At 41.2% G+C, this 20,262-nt stretch overlaps 1 protein-coding gene across 4 annotated transcripts in view; it reads left to right on the forward strand.

Moving 5' to 3' along the window:
- The window catches only part of PDGFD (platelet derived growth factor D), a 148,560-nt gene that overhangs the window by 82,905 nt on the left and 45,393 nt on the right, over positions 1–20,262 (forward strand). Inside the window, exons 2-4 of one of the 4 annotated variants that reach the window (XM_075050023.1) lie at positions 2,575–2,761; positions 6,805–6,985; positions 7,653–7,694. In XM_075050023.1, coding sequence (XP_074906124.1) covers positions 2,575–2,761; positions 6,805–6,985; positions 7,653–7,694 — 410 coding nt within the window. Of the gene's footprint in view, positions 1–2,556; positions 2,762–6,804; positions 6,986–7,652; positions 7,695–20,262 lie in introns of all 4 variants that reach the window. The other 3 variants (XM_075050022.1, XM_075050025.1, XM_075050024.1) reach the window with 3 other exon arrangements.

Genomic DNA, 20,262 nt, shown 5'->3' on the forward strand with positions numbered 1-20,262 from the left:
AAATGGCAAGAATTTGCTGTCCAAGAAAGATGAGCAAAGTACTCTCAGGTATAGGATGAGTTCTGCCATGTTTTACTGCTGTAACTTTTGTTCTGACTTAGGGAATTTTTTTTAATTCAGAAGTGCAGAATTTGCTTTCATCAAAGCTGTTTTATTTTTATCCCTTTTCTTGGATATTTTGGACATAGTCCTGTGAAATATCTTGTCCTCTTGGGTGTACTGGGTGTTTTCAGACTCCAAAGATCCTCAGCATTTCAGTAAGAACTCAGTAGTTTTGGCTGGACATTTTGTTTCATTCCAGATTGGGGGGGGGGGAGGCATCTTCCCCCCCCCCCCCCGAAAAAAAATAAAATATATTACTCAGAATAAAATAAAATAGAAAACAGACTTGAGTGTAGATGTTCCTGATGAAAATTGCAGCAAAACTGATAGGTGGGTGGTCTTTATTTTCACTGAATTGTCACTTTTCCAATGCAAATTGTTTGGTCAAAACAAAACAAAACAAAACTGGTTAGTTGTGTACTTGGTGAGCTATGGAGTCAGGGCCTTATTTCCTTAGAAAGGGTGGCTCAGGGTGTGAGAACATTGCATCTTGAATGAAAGTATCTTAGAAAGATGTCACAAATAGATCTTTGGAGATAGTTTTTAGAGGAAACCCAGACTTCTCTCTTCTAAGTTTCAGGTTGTTTGGAAGCGAGAATTATTACCCTGTCAGAAGGGTACAATGAATTGTTGACAGACAACCACACTTTGCTTGCAGCTACATGCAGGGAGGTATTTACAGCCAGGAACCAGTAAAAAGCAACCTGAAAAGTAGATGTACTTACCATGAAGTTTGTACTACTTTTCTGGGTTCCTGTTTTCTATGAGCAGTTATGAAACAACTATATTTCTTCTATAAAAAGAGCTTAGAAAGCTTTGGTCAAACATTAGATTTTATTTTAAGAGAGAAAACTTTGATTCCTGTGTGTGACAGATGGCCGTGGCTGGTTGCTTACTTTGGGTTTGTATTTCCAATGTTCATAGAGTGGCTTGGTGGGAGAAATTTTCCCACCATTTGCTTTTCCTCAGTAGCCAAATTCAGGAGAAGGCACTGGTTTTATATTTCTGTTGCTTGTAGTGGAACTGGAGGTTGACCAGACATTCAGCAGAGTACTGGGGGTGATGTTCAGTTTAAGATTAGGACACCGGAGTTCAGATGTTTATATGAAAGCAAGTGTCCAAGTTCTGTAGTAAGTAGAAATTTGGTCAATGCAGTTGGGTGACTGACTCAGGACCTGTCCGGGTGTAGCTCCCACCAGCTATTTGAGAAGGGGCTTAGCTTACCCACATGCGGGTGGCTCCGTGAGACAGCACAGCTCCCACGGGACTTTGGCTGGGGGCTGTTTGATGTGCTGCTGGACCTTGCTGTCCTCATGGAGACCAGGCAGGAAACTGTACTATGTCTTAAATGGTGTTAGAGATCTGTGTGAGTAACTGAACTGTGCCTGAGATTCCCACACACCACATGGGGAACACAGATAGCTGTCTCACAGGTGGAAGATCAGATCTGAGTGTCTTAACTGGGAACTGAACTCTGCCGTGATCTGCATGTTGCCTTGGAGCCTTCTGATCCTCAAAATTTCACCATACTAAAGTTGTCAATGCACAAAAAAATAGTTGTTTGGTGCTGGGAGCCAAATTCCAGTATCAGTAACAGCTGAACAATGCAAGTGCATGGTGCAACTGAGAAGACATTTTGACCTTAAGAGAGCTGGGTTTTGCCACAGTTCCTGTTATCCTTGGAACCAGGGATTTACAGCAGCTGAGGCTTTACCTCTGTATAAGTAAACTTCAGGAACAATTGAGTATTTGCTTAGGTAGAAGTTGTGGAATTTTAATTAAGTAAAGACTTGGCTATTTGTCTTGAAGTTACCCAATAAGACAGTTGATGGGACAGTTTCTAACTTCAGTTACATTGGCGTAAGCGTGGAATAGCTATTTGTGTTAATGATCCATTGACAGCAAATGATTCACACCATATAAATAAAATCAAAATGTGACCTAACACATGCTTCTGGGAGAAAAAAGTTAAGCACAATAAACAAACTTAGACTCACTCACACGCACTTTCCTGCAGCCTTTTGTTGCTGCTTTTGTTCAGAGGGCATTGCTCCCCAGAGCCCCAAATTTGGGAAGCAGGGCTGTTTACCTTTTACTTCACTCTGTCTCACTTCATTGTTCTCAAGCTTGCAGCTTTTATTGAGGTTTAAATTCTGTTTTAAAACCAAAATGGTGAGAATAAAATTATATAATCGATATAAATGTAAAAGTAGTGATACATTTAGTGTAAAATAAAGAGTCTCTATAGTTGAGTACTGGTTTTCTTATTGTTTATAGGTGATTGAGTTAAGAAAAAGTACACTGTATTTCCTAATTAGTAATAACTGCTTCTAGGCCCAACTTTTTATTGACTTTAAATGCAAATAATTTGTACTGTGTTATAAACTGTTGTGTTTTTTGCCTTCCTGTAACTGGAACAACACACTAATTTCTACAAGTTGTGACTACTAACAGAGAGCAATCACCTCACAGACTTGTACCGAAAAGAAGAGACAATCAGCGTGGCAGGGAACGGCTGCATCCACAGTCCTCGCTTCCCCAGCAGTTACCCCAGGAACCTCTTGCTGACATGGCGGCTCCACTCCCCGGAGAGCACCAGGATCCAGCTGGCTTTTGATAATCAGTTTGGACTGGAGGAGCCCGAAAATGATATCTGCAGGTGAGTAGCGAGCCATCTTGTGTCAAAATTTGCTAAGGGCTCCTTAACACGACCTTCGAGCTTAAGGGTTTGACCATTGGCATGAGACTGCAAACCAGAACCTGCATATCTCTGGCCGGGTCTGGGATGGCCCTGCCTGGAGGACAGACCTCCAAGTGTCCCTTCCAATCCAAAGTGGTCTTTGAGTTTATTTATAAACTGAGCTGTCCTGGACTTGAAGCAGTTCTGGCAGGTTTTAGTCCTTCTATAATATTTTAAGCACAAGGCACTTGTACACTCAAATCTAGCTACCTAACAACTCAGGTACTACTTTAATAGGATTTTGAGCTCTATCACCTCTGTCAAGGTTCAGCTGGGCAAAACCCATCTTTTTCAGTAGGTGGAAGGCTCTGGGAGATGTGAGTGAGTAGGTGTGTGTTTACATTGCAGTATGAGGGACAGATAAACATGCATTGGAAAACATAATTATGTGCTTCAAATTGTTTGTCTTTACTGATATTCTTCACTGGTACAGTTTCTTTTAAAACCTTTAAATGTATGTCTACAAACATCAGTGTACTCTGCATGCTAATATATCTAATAAACTGTAATTACTATATCCTGGTTGCTTTGGTTTCCCCTTTTAAGCAAAAGCAACTATAAGCTCAGTTGATCTAGCTGATTAACCCAGGTGGAAAATTGCTTTGCATTAGCAGAGCACCGAGGTGAATCTTGCCAGCATTCACTAAAACAGTGTAAATCTGGGGCGGGGGGGGGTGTTCATATTTCTTTTATTCAGCTATCTGGTCTGTGGGAGAGAGCAGGCTCAAGATTCCCTTGCACTCCAAAAGGCAGATTGCTGTGATGCTACTTACATAAAATGCTCAAGTCTCAGCTTCCAGCTCTCTGCCTGATCATGTTGTTACTTACACCTTATCTGTGCAGAGAACTGGGTTGTTAGGATTTCTGCACACCCAGCCTCTGCTTATCTTATCTCTTTTGTCAATTAATTTGCATTTATAGGGTTTGGCAGCTCTGCGGGGGTTTTACAGTGTGGATTTTTTTTTTCTTGTTTTGCTTTGTTAATTTTCTACATTACCAATAGAGAAAACCATTTCTGCAGGTTTACTTTCCATTTAGTAATAAAAGAATGAAGCCTGAAACTGGCTTTCCTTGCCTGCGCCTTGATGGTCTTGGCAGCTGCTGCTCTGGTGCTGTTGGTGGGAGATGAGCAGCAGAGTCAGTAATGACAAGTTACCTCCTAGCACTGCAAACGCTTTCCCAGATAGAGAGCCTAATGCATACAGAAGCAGCCTGTTAATATTTACAGAGTGGATAAACTGTGGCTGACCTTAAAGCATTGCAACTTTGAAGCAGAGGGCTAATTTACTGTGGAAAAAAAGATGAAGTATTCTCTGTCAAGAGCCCTTAAAGGTGGTGGCGTGATGAGGGGATGTCAGGCCGTTACTGGCATTATGGGTTTGGATAGTCTTGGAAGACAGTCTATGTGCTTCTTCCAGAGCAGCTAATTTAGGATGCAGAGAGAAGCAAAGACTTCCATCATCCATAGTGTCTATAGAAGCTAGAGAAATACCACATTCTTTTCTGCAATAAAGCTTTCCCTGGAGTTCCTGGAGGACCTTTATTTGTGTAGTATTATTTCCAGAGTGAGGAATTTCTCGGACAGACAGCTCGTGATGGCTTTAAGCCTGTTAAGTACTGTGTGCATAGTTAGATTTTTTGCTAATGCTCAATATGTTTTTCAAAACTAGGTCCTTTCTGCAACTTTAGTCCCTGACAATCCCTGCAGTGCTGCTTTAGAGAGACAGCCAGGCATGTTTTAATTGAAATGAATGCTGAGAGCTGAGCATGTGCTTGAATGCTGTGCATATTGGACAAGTAATTCAGGACCTCTGCACCTTACCTTCCTTTTGTACTTGCTTTTGACCTTATGCTTTTTTTCCAGAAACTTCCTAGTGTTTTCTTTCGATTTTTCATTAATGCTAATTACTGTAATTTACATACTATTAAGACTGAACTAATAGAAATTCATTCATGCCAAGGAATGAAAAGGTATACTTTAGCAGAGCTGTTTCAGAAGGAGGGGAAATATTCAAGGTTTTACAGAATTTTCTAGAAGTGCTGTTAGCATTTCCACAGGCACTTGATAAGAGAGGATTCTGAAAAGCAATTAAATTATTCAGCCACTAAGGCTTCTTGGATGCACAGAAACAACCGAGATTGCACCTACCTCCATGACTGTTGCAGCAAAGCCTCTGCTATTGAAAGCAGAAATAATCTCTGAAATCCCACAGGTTTGCCCCATTTTTGCTAGCAGTTAGTCTGGCTCCTGGCCTCAAAAAGTGGGGAGGTCAGTCAGGACAATTTTCACCAAAGCCTACAAGGTTATCTTATGCTGACATCTCTGCAACCCGTCGTGTTACAATAAGCATTCACTGGCTGTCATGCTACCTGGGGGCAGTGGTGGATGCTCGCGTGGGCAGCGCAGAGCTCTGCCCGGGTACCACCTCCATCACCATGAGGGAGTGGGACCAGAGGACAGTGGAGAGAGCCTGAGACACATTTACCTCTGTCTGGAACTAAACTTTGTAGCTTTACAAAAAAAATGTATGTTTCAGCAGAGTCTGGGCAGATTTAAGTGATTTGGTTATGGCAAATCTGTTATTTTCTGTTCTGTGCACTTTGGGGTTGGTGAATATAAAAGCAGCAGTGCTGATATTCTCAAGCCACATAGTCCTTGCCTTTTTTTCACATGGGCTCTCAGCAGAAAAAGAAAAGCAGATCTGTTATTTACAGAGCTATTCAGCTCCCACAACTGGGCAGGGAGGCGGGCGCCTGGCCCGCAGACCTGGGGGGGAGTCGCACATTGCTAGTAAGAATCGGTTAACAGTCTTAAACTCCCTCTTTGGAGGGAGCACATGCTTTGATAATAAAAACCTTTTCTGGTAAAGACCTTCAAAGTTCTAAGGCTTAACTGTACTGAAGGATGTGAGGATGGCAGCTCTCCCTGTCTCTCGCTGCCTGCACTCAACCTGCCCCTCTTGTCCTCACCTCTCCCTCACTGGCCGCAATGTGTGGGGCCTAACTCTGGCTCCACAGATATCGAGGGACTGTTTTTCTCATAGACATAGTGCGATCAGGACTTTATTCTCTGCCTTCTCTATTCTCCGGCTCAGTAAATGACCCAAGCCAGCGAATACACAGGCCGTGGCAGCGAGTGCTGTCGCTGTGTTCTCTCATCCCTGGGGTTTAGTGTCTGCTGCTCCTGGCAGAGCCCTCTTGGGGCTCAGAGCACCACGGCTGTGGCATGGGTGCCTGGCCAAGTTGTGACCTCGCACAGGGCAAGACATGCTGTTACTTTGCCCCTGGTGACAACACGCAGGTGAACAGGGAAGGAATCCCCGCCACGGCACAGAGAGTGCCAGCCTGCCCTTTTCGGCTTGGAAGATTGAAATGAGTCTTTCCAAACCATCTAGCAGGAGCACCGTGCCACCTACAAGGAAGGTCCTAAAAAGCACCTTTCAGCAGCATGTGTGTCCCTTTGCTCCTGGCACGTCGGCAGCCCGGCTCCAGCCCTCCGGCAGGCGCGGCGTGCAGGAGCTGGTGGCTGCTGCTGCAGGGAGTTGGGGGACCACCAGAAAGCGCGCAAGTGCTTGCAGCTGCTCGGCTTGAGCAGCCTGCTGTAAATAATATTTTATCAGGTCTCTAAATTATTTATCAACTACATGAAGCACAGTGCGTATGCTTACTGTGTACTAAGCATGTGCAAGTGTCTCTCATTGCTATTTTAACGTGGTAGAAAATACTGCCTGTCATTTTCCAGGAGCCCAGAAATCAGCCATTCGAGCACTCAGGCAGTAGCTTGCAGCTTAGCGTATTTTGTGCTACACAAGCATGTCCACCGTTTGTAATATTTAGTCTGATGTTTTGCAGTAGAGAATGGGGGACAGTTGTCTTTGTGTCTGCAGCTGTGCTCCTGCCTGTTAGCAGCCATCTTCTGTAACCAGAATTAGCAAAAACTAATCTTTCAAACTGGTTCCCAGGTATGACTTTGTGGAAGTGGAAGATGTATCAGAGACCAGCACGGTTATACGAGGACGGTGGTGTGGACACAAGGAAGTACCTCCAAGAATAACTTCAAGAACAAATCAGATAAAGATAACCTTCAAATCCGATGACTACTTTGTGGCCAAACCTGGATTCAAGATTTGTTACTCCCTTGTGGTAAGTCACCTAGCTGTGTCATGGGTGAGAGACAGATTGTAGTATAAAAGAGCATCAGTACTTGAAGACTGGATGATGTAGCTAACTGCATTGGATCAAAACACTGATTGACTGAAAGTATTTCCATTCCAGCAACTACATTAATACAGATCAAAGTATATTTGACATCCTGTCATTAAATATCGAATAAAGTCAAGTCCAGGCCAAGATTTACACTAGTAACATGTTTCAGAAGTACTAACACTTTCTACACTGGGGCTGCACTGCCAGTGCCTTGACAGATGCTGCAGAAATAGCAAAGAAATGGCTGTGCTACAAACTCCTTTTTTATGTTCATTTGAGGTCAAATAAAAATACCTTGAGGGCTTATGGCTGTGATTCTGAGTTAGTTGCGGAGTAGTTTATTCTACATGCAATAAAATTCTACACGTAAGACAATGTGCTAAGGCTCAGGCTGTATTTTTAACCACGTATAAACATGCCTCTTTGTATATGCAGTGACATTAGCAGTGTATCCTGTACTGTTTCAATGAGATGAAAACCTCCTCTTTTTTTATTTTGGTTTTGTCTTTAGGGAGCAGGAATGCTTATTGCTCTAAGTAATTTTTGATACAAATACATATTCCTTTGTATTGTCCTGATTAATATTATAATGCTTTTGGTGCAGTGTAGCTCGAAAGAGGCAGATTTTGCAAACACTCAGGAAATGGTAAGCATTAATTTATTATACTGTCATCATTATATTTTCATATCCATCACACTTCTTATTCCTTTTTTATGCAATCCACTGTTATTTAACAAGAATAAGAAAGCCTAGAATAGCAATAATGTTGATGCTGTAACTGGAGAGATCCACTGTTTGAGTCATTTCATTTCAACCTCTCGGCTTTGCATGCATTTATCCCTATGTATGCTAAAAAGAGTCCATAAACAGCACATTGTCAAGGCAAGTCTAAAGCTATAAAGATTGTGCTCCCCTGCATTTAAATTGTTAGACTTCTAGTGGAGTAAGGCATTGCACTGTGAGTAAATCCTGAGCTCTAATTTACTCTAATTTGAAGGTAATCTACTAAAACTAAAATTTAGGCAGAACAGTCTATGAAAGACCACTGGGCATGAAAATGAGACAGTGAAGCAGCCTGTCTTTACACTGCTTGTATTTCAGTGCAGCCACAAAAACTCTGCTGCATTTAGCAAGCTTTATTCCAGAACACGTACAGCTAGTCTGATAGTATTATGCTTTCCAAAAATGAATGTTATCACTCAAAACATAGGACTCTCTGCACTAGAAAGCTCAAAAAAGGCTACTGTATTTATCTAATTTCAAAACTATGAGTAAACAGAGAATTTTACAGTCTAGCAAATTCAGAAGAATACTCTCCAAGTGCACCCTCTGAATGAAATACTGTTTTATTTCTGAGAAGAGAACTGTACAGGTGATTAGTGGCATTTGCGAGATGGGGGATGATATGTACTTAGCTGGTCTTCAGATTCCAAACCGTCCAACCTAAAACTGCAGGATTAATATTTAGCAGAGTCAGCCCTTATTCCATAGTCCCCACAGTCACTTAGAGCACAGTTCATAGATATGCTGAGCACTGCTGACCCCTGAAGGTTGAACTCATTGTGCGTTTCTAGGCAGCAAAGGAGGCAGCATTAATGAAGCATGCAAAAACGTATGGTATTTTGTATCAGATGAAATGAAAGACCTTTACATTGCTTTTTTTCTTTCCTTTGTAACCTTCTCCAAGACAAGGCTACTTCCAGGGTCTTTCTTGGAAAATGGTTCACAAGATATGTGCAAATCTTTAACTCCCTTGTTTTTTCTTATATTTGGAGTTTGGATCTTCATGGCAGTTTTTTATTTGTATACCAGACTCTGACTGATAATTTTCCAGAGAAAATTGAAGCAAGCAATTTGGAGAGTTCACCTGAGTTTATTGATCAGCCGCATCTCCTGAGCGTGGTGCCAGAATGGCTGGATGAATTTCTCCCCATTACGCATGCAGCCAAACAACCTCGCAGCCTTGCTCTCTGGCCTTCTCATTTATGAATCTTCAAGGAAGTCAGTTAAGTTCACTTCATTTGATGCAGATCAAATTTTTACTTAGTTCAGCACTCTGCATGAGGCACAAATGAGACACTGCAGAGCTTAGCAGAAACATACTTCATTATCTTCATGTACTTGTGTTTTTGCATTAACTTCACATTTCAGTACCATTTAGAGAAACAAAAAGGGATAATTTTTCTAGAGAAGACATAAGTTAGACTTGTATCCATGAAAATCACATTTGCCCTTGTAAAACAAGGCATGCAAAGCAAGGAACTCATATAAGATGAAGAGGCTCAGTCACTCAGGACAGTGGGATTAGAATTCAAAGTAACTCTGGAAATTAGACTGAAAAAAATACAAGGTTGTATTTAACAGGGCAACCTTGAAAGCCATATGGATGCATGGGAGTAATTAACTGTCCCAATATAGGAGAAGGGACAATGGGCAAGGGAGCAGATCTGTGAAATAGTCTGACCATCTAAACGCAGCATTCAGCAACTTTTTCTTGCCAAGTCTGGCTCCCTCCACCTTCTTCCTCCTCCTCTCCTCGCATCCCCTGCCCCGTGGCACCTCTGCCTCTGCCCTCCCCTCTGTGGATCTGAGGGACTAGGAAGCCTGGTGGTTTTGGAAGGAAGGGGGAGATCCAACATGCTGCTGCCTGTTGCCTGTCCCTGATCTGCTCTTTCCCCATGAAGCCTTAGGACTCCCTGGGTTGGGAGCTCCAGGGTGGACCTAACTCCAGGAGTTGAGCTGAGTGTGCCCCACTGCTTATCCCAACATGAATAAGAGTCAAAAGTGTCCTAAGGTGGCTGGAAAAAGTCACTCCTACCCTGTGCTGTCTGTGATGGTGCAAAAGTAGGTAAATAGGTGCAGCTGGTGGCTGGTGTCTACAGACACTTCACATTCAAAGTCCCCAGTTGTAGCTGTGCAGTTTGTTGGCTTAGCCTGGGTATCCACACAGAGAAATGTCTCCCTCGAACCTCTGTAAAAATTGTCTTCCCCTTCAAGCTTCACAGACCTAGAGCAAAAATGGTCTGGAGGAAGCCCTGGACAGCTATTAGGCATGAGCCTGACTTAGCTGCAAATTTGTTTGAAATTCTTCCCAGCCCTTATCACTTAAAGTGCTTATTTCTAAACATTTGTGTTTTTTTTGCTTTTCCTGATTGAGTTGCCTTAGAAACATCAATTTGCAGTATAGAAGGCACTGAGGTATTCCAGGTGTTTTTTTCTCACACGTTATATAATTTCTTACTCTAAGGACATAGTGTTTCACAGCAAACACAGTAGAAATATGTGATACAGAGGAAGATAAGTAATCTTAGGTTACTTGCACAGTTGCTAGAGGGAAGGTAGGCATTGTCATGAGAAAGGCCCCTGGGTTGCACACCTTAAAGTAGCTGATGTGAATATTCTGCATTGCCAAAAATGTAAAATTTCATTCCACCGCTGCTTGCAGTGCAGTCACCTCAACTGAGGGATCTTGCATGTAGCAGGTAAGTATTCAATAATTACTAAAAATACTGCATAAATTATTTTGAGATGTAGGAATATGAATTAAGTTACACTGTTACACATGGAAATAATCTTTGCTTGATTGAAGTAATTTTATACTATTCCCTTTTTCTTTCTGAAGTGAAATTCTTCCAATGTCCTAATTCTGGAAGGGAATGTTAACAAGACTGGATTCCATGTTTTATAAGTACATTAGCATGGACATTTACTAAAATAATCTAGGAACTCGTTCAGGAACATGTTCCAACAATAAAGGTGAATGTTTTGAATTAAAATTCCTGCATCTAATTTCATTTTAATGAGACAACTAGAAAATGTTGGATTCCATTTGCTAATTAAAAACATTATTTTGAGTTTATTGTAAAAGGCATATATTTGTTATACATTTATAACAGTAAATTGTTATTGCCTTACTAATTGTTTTGTTAATCCTAAATGAAATCTGTATGTTGGAACTTGGACGAAAATCATTATTGGAAACAAGGGCTACAAAAAAGCTAGGAACATATGTATATGTATATGTACAAACATGCATATATACAAAGATGTAAGGTTAAAAAAATATGTATTTATATATACATCTTTTTAGATATATGCACATATGTATGTGCTTTTACCTTTCTTTATAATATAATTCATGGCTAGGAAGCATCACATGGCATTAAGAGCAATCTTTACTTATTTGGGAATTGTAAACCGACAGTGGTGGACAGGTGGTGCTAAAGAAAACGTAAGTGCGTTTGTCCCAGGATAAATTTATCTGTCAAAATGTGTATCAGTGTGTTAGATCATTGCATAATTTTTGCTTGTTTGAAATGACATTTTTTGAACGAAGGAGCCATAAAGAAATTAATGGAATGGAGGGGGGACACGGACTTTGGGGGTTGATCCATCATGTGGAATTTACAGAGAAGTAGCTTTCTGCTAAACACCCAGGCCATAGGTCACCACTCATATGATCAAAAAAAAGAGTATTGGTCACAAAGTGGGGTAAGACACCACAGTCTAATAAAATTTAGTTACTTTCCCATGCAAAAAATATTGACCAGTCAAAGTTAGTTCAAATACTAAACTTAAACTCTTTGATACTTGCCTGTTAAGCTCACAAGAAAACAACACAAATTCAAAGCACAATCAGAAAATGAAAATGGGCAGAATAAGAACCCGATCTTGATACTTATACTCACAGTCACTCTGAATTAAGTGACTGGCTGCCTGTATTTTACCAGATTTGTTTGCACAAGTAGTGCAGCATCAGACTGCAGTTTTTTTAAATAAGTCAATAAATAAACTCCCTTGTAAGAGTTAACGTGATCACAAAAAGATTCAGCCACTAGTGTGAATACAGATTCCTAAAGACCATAAAGGATGATTAATTCTTTATCACCAGCCACAGAGCTGAATCCAGCCCGGAAGCTGCAGGAGTCTTTGCTGCTGTGCTTCTGTTTCAGCTTGTCACTTCTTTCACAGAATAGACTTTTCATTTCTGTCTCCAAGACAAAATATGCTGCCTGAAAACCCATATAATATATCTCATGTGACAACAGGCATGATAATGGTGCATGAATACCTTCCCTGCTTTTAGATAATCCACAGAAGGAATCCCAGTAAATTGCTGGGGGTACAAAAGGGGAGGAATGGGGTGGGGGGGGATGTCTTGGTTAATAAAGTGGTTGAACATGAAATAGATCTCACGATGAAGAAGCAAGAGCTTATACATGGAAGCTTTATCAGTTGTTCTGCTACTCTTTCTCTGATTTCAGGTTTGATTGTCTGTCTATGCTAGACAGCAAAGATTTTTTTATAAATACAACCCATGTGCAAAACTCCTAACAATCTATAAGATGAAACTTCTGTTTTCTTAAGTTCTGGCAGAAAAGTATTATTTTCTGTGGTTTTGCTCAAAGCGTACCATCTTCATAAAGTTATCAGCCAGAGGCTCAACTTTCAGGAGAGAAGTAATTAAGTCCTTTCTAATTAGATAAAACTTGCTCAAAATCTTGAACATTCCTTCCCCAACTTTACATAACCAGAGGATTTAAGAGATTATCTATGCACAATTTTTCATATATAATGTTTTAAAAAGCAATATAAAATAGCAGCATGTTAAAAAGAGAGATTGTGCCTCAGTGCATCTTGAGACATGGAGCATCTCGGAGTAATTTTATATGGGGAGGAGGAGTGCTTTCCATTGAATGAAGGTTCCTGAGAATCCAGCAAGCCTCAATCTGCTGCTCAATTCATCTCACAGGACCTAACCTGTCCTTCAGCAGGGGTTGATGAAGAAAGGAGAGTGGTGTGGTAGACAAGCCAGGCAGTGTGGTAGGCAGGGACGTTCCAGTTCTCCCAGCACTCAGAGCAGAATAAAAGGTAGTGAGGGATACAAAGAAGCAAAACTGGGAATCAGATAGCTTGGCAATAAGGAAATGGCATTCTTGGGTTGAGAAGGCACGTCTGGACGAGAAGTTTCACAGGCAGCATTGGCCGTTCCAGGGGCAGCTGAAGTCCTAATTGAAAGTTTCATTCCAACATTTGCATCTAACCAAGAACTATTTCTCCCTCCAACATCCTATTGAACCTTCCAAAACCTCAAACCTTTACTGCCTAACTGCTAAGTCTTGCCTGCCTCATCTCCTCAGGTGGAAAACCTTGCAGGTTTTCAAGCCTGAGACCCGCCAGCTGAATGCAACATATGAGTCAGAGGGAGCCTAGGGGCTGCAGCCAAACCTATGACCTGACCCAACACTTCACAGTCAGTTGTCCCAGACTGCATCTTCTCCCAGTTTTCCCTAGACTGTGTTCTAAGGTAGTCCTTCTCTTGGCCAGTCTTTTCTGAAGGTCTAATGCTGCTTCCACGTTTACTCTTGTCTCAGACACAAAGATTGGTCCCAATCCTTCTACTATCTGACTCTGATTTTTAAGTTTCATTAGGAGTCTCCCTGTCTTGTGTCCTAATTTCTAAAGCTATTTGTAAGTCAGAGATGACACTGATAAGAGAGTAGTGAACAAAAGTAGGTTTCGGGGAGAAGAGGAATCACCTACCAGCTTGGTGTCAGAGGATGCTACAAGTACTAGAGGGAAGGACTGACATAGGATCATCCAGGAATGGCAATGAAACAGCGGCAACAGCAAGGACAAGGGAGGAGAGTTAAGTATAGTCCAAGTTCAGAAATAAAGGTAATTGTGGATAAGGAAAGCACACACAATGGAAGAGGCAAGTCCACAGAGAGAGAGAAGGCAGCAGAAATGCCAAAATGCAATGGGCAGAGGAGGCAGAAGAAGCCCCAAACAAGCAAAGGTTCTTGAAAGCTGAAAGGAAAAATAAAAAAGCCAAAGAACAGAGAGGGTGTGACTGATGATATCAAACTTAGCAAATGCATCATGAAAGATGAGGAAGAAGAAGCCTTCCCTCTTTACCAGGAAGATGTCCACATGTCACTTGTTCATTACAGTAATATGAAAGCACTTTCAGTTGGACTGAAGAAGGGTGAATGGCAATTAAGGAAACATTTCTAACAAGGGAATGAAGGGGAGGAGGGATTTTTGTAAACCAAAGGAGTTGCAGTGGCATAGTTAGGAAGGAAAGGAGGCAAATGAATCGGAGATTTTAAACAGGCAGTGGACCTGAAATAGGAAAGACTGGGTCTGGGAGAGGAGGGAGGGCAGGTGTGGATTGGGTAGAAAGCAGGGCAAAAGTAGGGCCATTTCGCTAGATCAGCCTCTTTTGGCAAAACCTGTGACTGTGAACTTCAGGAGTAGTAAGGCTGTGTTTGAGGATGTTTCAAAAGTGAAAAGAGTCAGCCAGGAACATGGGTGAGGAATTGAGTTACGGCCAGGGAAGTACAGACCTTCTGGCAAGGAAGATACCAAAACCAGAAGCAGCAGGACCCAGTAAGCACACAGAAGCTCCTGGAAGCTGTCAGACTTCAACTGATAAAACAATTGTTTAAATCAGAAAGGAAAACAGACCTTAATGTCTGTGTTTTCCCAGCTGCAAGCATGTGTGCCTGAAAGTTTTGTTGTTTCAACAGCATGGTGGAGAACTGGCCATTTGCTCTCCTCCACCCCGATTTGTTGCCAGCTCAAAGTGTGGTCCTTTGCAGGACGTTGTCATCGATCTGTCTTAAACCAACAGCAATTCTGTTGATGTCCCATTCCTGTTGAAAATGCTACATCTTTAATCCAGTAGTGTGTTATGCACTGTTTGAGAATTCAACAAACTCGTGGCAGCAGCCAAGGACAAGAAAATGTAGCGCTTTACATCTTCAAAGGATTATACAAACACAGGCGTGTTATTTTCAAATCCAGTATCCTGTCCCAAATAGTTGACTCTAACAAGACTTAGAAGCATTGTTCATTTAGGACAGCTTTAGATTTTGAAGGACTGCATTTCCTGCTGGCAGTACCTACCTGTTTTAAGAATTCCTGAGGAAGTCAGTGACCCAGAGGAAATTCCTATTTTTCCAAGGTAAGTTAGAGATACAAAGACAAAAACAGAAAAAGACCATCACGTGCAGTACTAACAAGGTTACCCGTGTTAGACAAAAAAAAATCATAGTTTATTCTTTTTAGAAGCTCAAAAGCCTTATTCAACATCAATATGATTTCTTGCAAAATACAGCAGAAACAAATTGGAAGATGCAAATTCCAAGAAGCACACAACCATATTAGTAATGAGATTAAACAACTACATAGCGTATAAGAATAGTGGATGAGGGCCACAGGAATGTTGCAGTTGTTGGGAAGTGTGTAATACTGGCAGAATAGTGACTTTGGTTTTTTAATTAAATGAATGAAGGGGACCCCAGTCTCATAGCAACTGTCCATGATCTTGCCACTGTATGGCTAAGTGAGGGGATGTGTGAAGATGCATGGCGAGTTGTCTGTGCCTTCAGCTTGCATGCCCATACTGCTTCCCAGTTCATAATCAGTTCCTAGTCCTAACATACCTGGATACATAAAAAAATTCTAGATGAAAGCTAATCTTTTCCCTGTTCTTCAAATTTCAGCTAGGGTCAAGCAATCTCTGTTAAATAAAAATACAGAGTACACTACAAGTAGACTTTCAGCGAGCCAGAGTTCATGAATTACTGGTCAGTGGCAAAACTGTCCTATTGGACAAGTAGGAAATGAAACCCATCCCCAAACTGATTGGAAAGCTCTTAAGTAACCATTGATAATTAGAGAAATAAATCAATGATTTGTAACAGTCTGGAAGTCCTGTGAATGAGTGGTGGTTAAAAAATGCATGGAGGATATTCAAGATATTTTTGTATTAAAACTACTCTGGGCAAATCTAGTTTTAAAAAGTATTTATTACCTCAGGCTTTTTTTAGAGCTTGCCAGTCTTAAAATCAGTAATTCTACTTGTCACGTATGTTGGACAGCTTTTTCAGAATATTCATAAAGCAATATTTTTAATTAACATTAAACATGCATTTGTAGCAGAAAGTAAGGATGGATCCAGCACTGAAAATTGTAATGCATGAAATGAAAGGGTACATTTTCTGTGCCATAATGAGCGTAACATAGGAGAGGACAAAGGCCATCCTGTTCCCTGACTTTGCTTCCCATATCTGTGTAACCAAACAGAAAATATCAATAGCTTGGACATGATATTTTGACACTGCAATAGCGACAGACCAATAGCAGTCTTAATACAGCTCCTGTTAGAAGACATGGAAAGACCTTGTAGCTAATTTATCTGCTTAGAATTGACCATTAGGAGGGCACAAGAAGGAGAGATGGGAAATACAGTAGCAAACTGGACATGCCACAAACAACCCGTCAATGCTGCTGGTACATATGTGGATGTCTCTGTGTCTACACTGAAGAGGAAGGTTAAATCCAACCATTCTCACCTTAGTTTACCCTGAACCACACATCAGTGTGTATGAATATGCGGTGAGTTTACACTGTCAGACTTTTTTAACAACACTCATCAACCTGTCCATCACATTAGCTGTTTGGTTGAAAACTGTTTTAGATTGTTGACTTGAGGACATAATGCTGTCTCTGTAAATCCCTATTTTGTCCTTTTATTTCACTTTAGCAACAATTGAAGAATATTAGTATGTGAAATGATGATAATATATGAAGAACTTACCTTTTATTTTGTTTTGGTAACTCTGGAGGGTGTTTTATAGAAATCTAGTTATGATGGATTTGTAGGGGGAACAGAGATGCCATGTTTGATTCTGTAAAAAGGTTAATTAGGCACTAAGATTGTATTATAATGCTGCAAAGAGGTGTTAATTAACTCCTCCTGCTTCAGTGTGTAAAGGCTGGTCCCTCCTACCACCACTGCCACAAGGGAAGAGCAAGTGGCCTGTTCTTTCCATGCTCTGTTCCTGTTGAGCAGCCCCTGCTCTAGATTTTCCACAAAAGGCAAAGGTGCAGCTTAACTTTAATGTATGCCAACTGTGTTGGAGAAGAGTAGGAAGTCAATCTCCCTTCAGAATTTTCTCCTGACAGACTTCCAGAGGAAGTGACTGGTGAATTGAAACATGCTAGACCTCCAACCTGCACTGAGGAATTTGTGAAAACCCATCACAGCAGATGTTGGTTGCAAGTTGTCTTTTAAACCAAAACAAGAATTGCATGTCTTCACTCTCTTGTGGAGAGGTGGGCTCCTAGGCTCAACTTCATGTTTTGTATTCCACCAATACTGTTTATTTGACTTTGTGTCAATGTTATCTTACAAAGCCTGGCAACACAATCCTGTTCTTGTACTGTTCTAGCCCAAGTTTGGGTTGCAGGGTCTTTTGCAATCTTAGCACTATTCAATGTGTTTTGCCTTGTTTGTTGCAACAGCTGTAACTGCTGGAAAACACTTAGAGCCCTGGATCAAATGATACTGATTGTTTTAAGATTTCTGAGTCTAAATGTAGGGGGGTTGTAGGCTTTTTTTTTTTTTTGTTCAGTAACGTGTGATGCAGCCAAACCTAGAATCTGTTAATTTAAAGATATGAGGTCATTCAGCCCATTTTTCTCTAAGGACAAGAATTTTCTGTATTGTAAATTGGTTGTTCATCTGGTATCATTTTTAAGTATAACAAGCACAGGAGCATACCTCACAGGAGAATAAACCATAGACTAATAAATCACTGTTGGAAAGACATTTTTTCTTTGATAATCAGTTTTAATTTTCCTTTTTTTTTATGCCATACCATAGCCTGAGATTATATTCCTTCCTAATTTACGATAACGAAGTCTGTTCTCTTTGTCATGGGTGTTTATATCCTTCAGATATTTGCAGAGTGCTCTCACATTTCTTTGCTTATTGCTTAGTCAAGCATCGATGTCCGTATTTAGCTTTTAATCTTTCCCAAAAATTCAGGCTATCCAATCCCCTCAGAGTTTTTGATGTTCTTTTCAAAACTCCCCCCGATTTTCCTAGCTTTTTACAATGTCTCTGTGGTATTGAAGGCAGCTGAATCTGGTGGTTCAGGCATCACCAGGGCTGTGTTACGGGTGGAGTGTCACCTGCCACGGTACTGGGCTTAGGCAGATCTATATGTCAGTGGCCAGTTCAGCTGCCCTAACACTGGGAATGTGTCTTTTAATGTGTTTTCCTCTGTCAGCTCAGTCCGTCTTTGAGTTCCCAAGTTTCCTGGGTTCCTCTTTCTGCTCAGCATGTAATTTAGGAACACATTAGGTTGCATTTTTCCAGGGTGAGCTTTCCCCTTGCTGGGTTGTGATAATATTTGTGATTTTGCCATGTCCTCAGTGAAGTTGGCTGTGCCTGCTGTTGCATTGTCTGCAGGTTTGGACGCAGCATCATGGGCTCGGGGAGGGTGCTAGCCTCACAGCTGCAGCTCCGGGCCAGGCTCCACCGCTGCTTGGCCTGACACCTTCTCACAGCCTCGGGTCTTCCCACCTCAAAGACAGGCACAATGAGCCTTCGTAAAATGCCACAAGATTACCGTCTAAAAGACGCTACAGAGGCACACTGTGTTGTTCCTGCTTGCAGTCTGTGACACTGTGCCAGTTGGGTGGGCTGCATGGCCAAACTGAGACTGATGAATAAAGGGATTTGTCTGCTACGCTCTTTTATTTGGATGCTTGCTTTTTCTGTGCCTGCCAGACTTACCTGAGGTCATCTCTAGTTTAAGAAATCATATGATTACAAAACAGATAACAGCAATCCCAGATTCCAAACCAGGAAGATGAAACAGCAAAAACTGGCTTCAGACCACGCCGAGCCACTTGCAGCTGGTTTGGTGGGTGGGAGAAGGCTGGTAGCTATTGTCATCCCTCTCCTCCTCCTTGGGCTGTATCATAACTGGAGCTCTTGGGATCTCTACACTTATTTTTAAAAATTCGTAGTCTTATTCTGGCTCTGCAGTTCCAGGCACAGGTCATCAGAGAAGGTCCTTCCTCCATGCTGGAGAAGCTGGTGTGCTTGCAGGCTGGCACTGTTCTTTGCTCAGCACATTGCTTCTAGCTTCAATGACCTTCATGCTATACGCCACATTTCCAAGGACAGTCATGGCGCTGTATAAATCTGATTTGTATTTTCTATGCATACATCTTTATTAAATTTACAGCCTTCTGTTTTGCTCTGAGCACTTGATAAAGTCCATGCTTGTCTTTGTAATAACACAGATGACAGATATGTCACAGAGTGTTTCTGTTTTTCCCTTACACATGCATATTCACACACACATCTTTCATTAGTTGCAGGGTTCCTGTCACTTTAGACTTGATAGGATAAATCTTACTAGAAAATTTTTGGCTAAATGACACTGTTACATAAAATAAGCCCCTGCCTGATGCTGAGCTTTGTGCTACTGAACTTAACACCTCCTCAAACCCAGTGCCTGTGTTGTTACCATAATCCTTTGCCTACAACCCCCTCTCTATTTTTCAACCCACAAATTTCTCGCCATGCTGAACTGATTTTGAACATACATGCCATGCCAAAATACAGATCTATCACATTTCCCATCTCTTGTAATACCAAGAAAAATGCAGTTCTGTTTTCCTGGAGTGTCAGTTTGATGACTAGTCAGTGCTTAATTAGAGAAGGTCTGAGCCTGTAACTACACAGGGTCAGATTTTGCAACTCATCTGCAGCACTGGAAGCTAAAAATAATTTTTAGATCTGTGGAATTTTTGTATCTTGTCAGATCATTTTCAGCAGAATCAAACAACATCCAATTTTTCTGTGACCCTTAACAACAGGGTTTTTTTCATTTTAATAATTTTTGTTTGGGGAAATATTTTAATTGTACAAATTGATGTTTTGTGGCAGACAAAACTTATTTTCCAGGTCCACTTCTTTTCTTAATCTGCAGAAGACTTTATTTTTTAATAATACTTCTGATCTTGGCAGCTATAAAAATGCTTCCTTTTAATAGATATTTGTGTCCTGATGTATTTCTTAGGTGACGTGTGGTAAAAAATACTCTGTAATGCAAGTTTTCCTCAGACTGTAGGAATCAGGCACCATGTTGTCTCACTGCGTGTTCTTGATTCTAGCCACTGTTGTTGTCCAACCGTCGGTCATATAATGAAACATAAATACAAGCTCTTGCAGGATCAGACCATCTAATAAAGAACTCTGTGTATCCCAAATCGTCAGCAAAGATTATTAAACAGGCTGGATATGAGCCAAAGCATAGGCACAAGGTTGCTTCCACTCTCATATTTTTAGCACAGCTAGTTTGGGGCCAGCACGGGCCTCGGGCTGTTTCCAATATGAGTTTGT

The sequence above is a fragment of the Buteo buteo genome, chromosome 18 (assembly GCF_964188355.1).
Source record: "Buteo buteo chromosome 18, bButBut1.hap1.1, whole genome shotgun sequence".
In the NCBI taxonomy this organism is placed as follows: domain Eukaryota; kingdom Metazoa; phylum Chordata; class Aves; order Accipitriformes; family Accipitridae; genus Buteo; species Buteo buteo.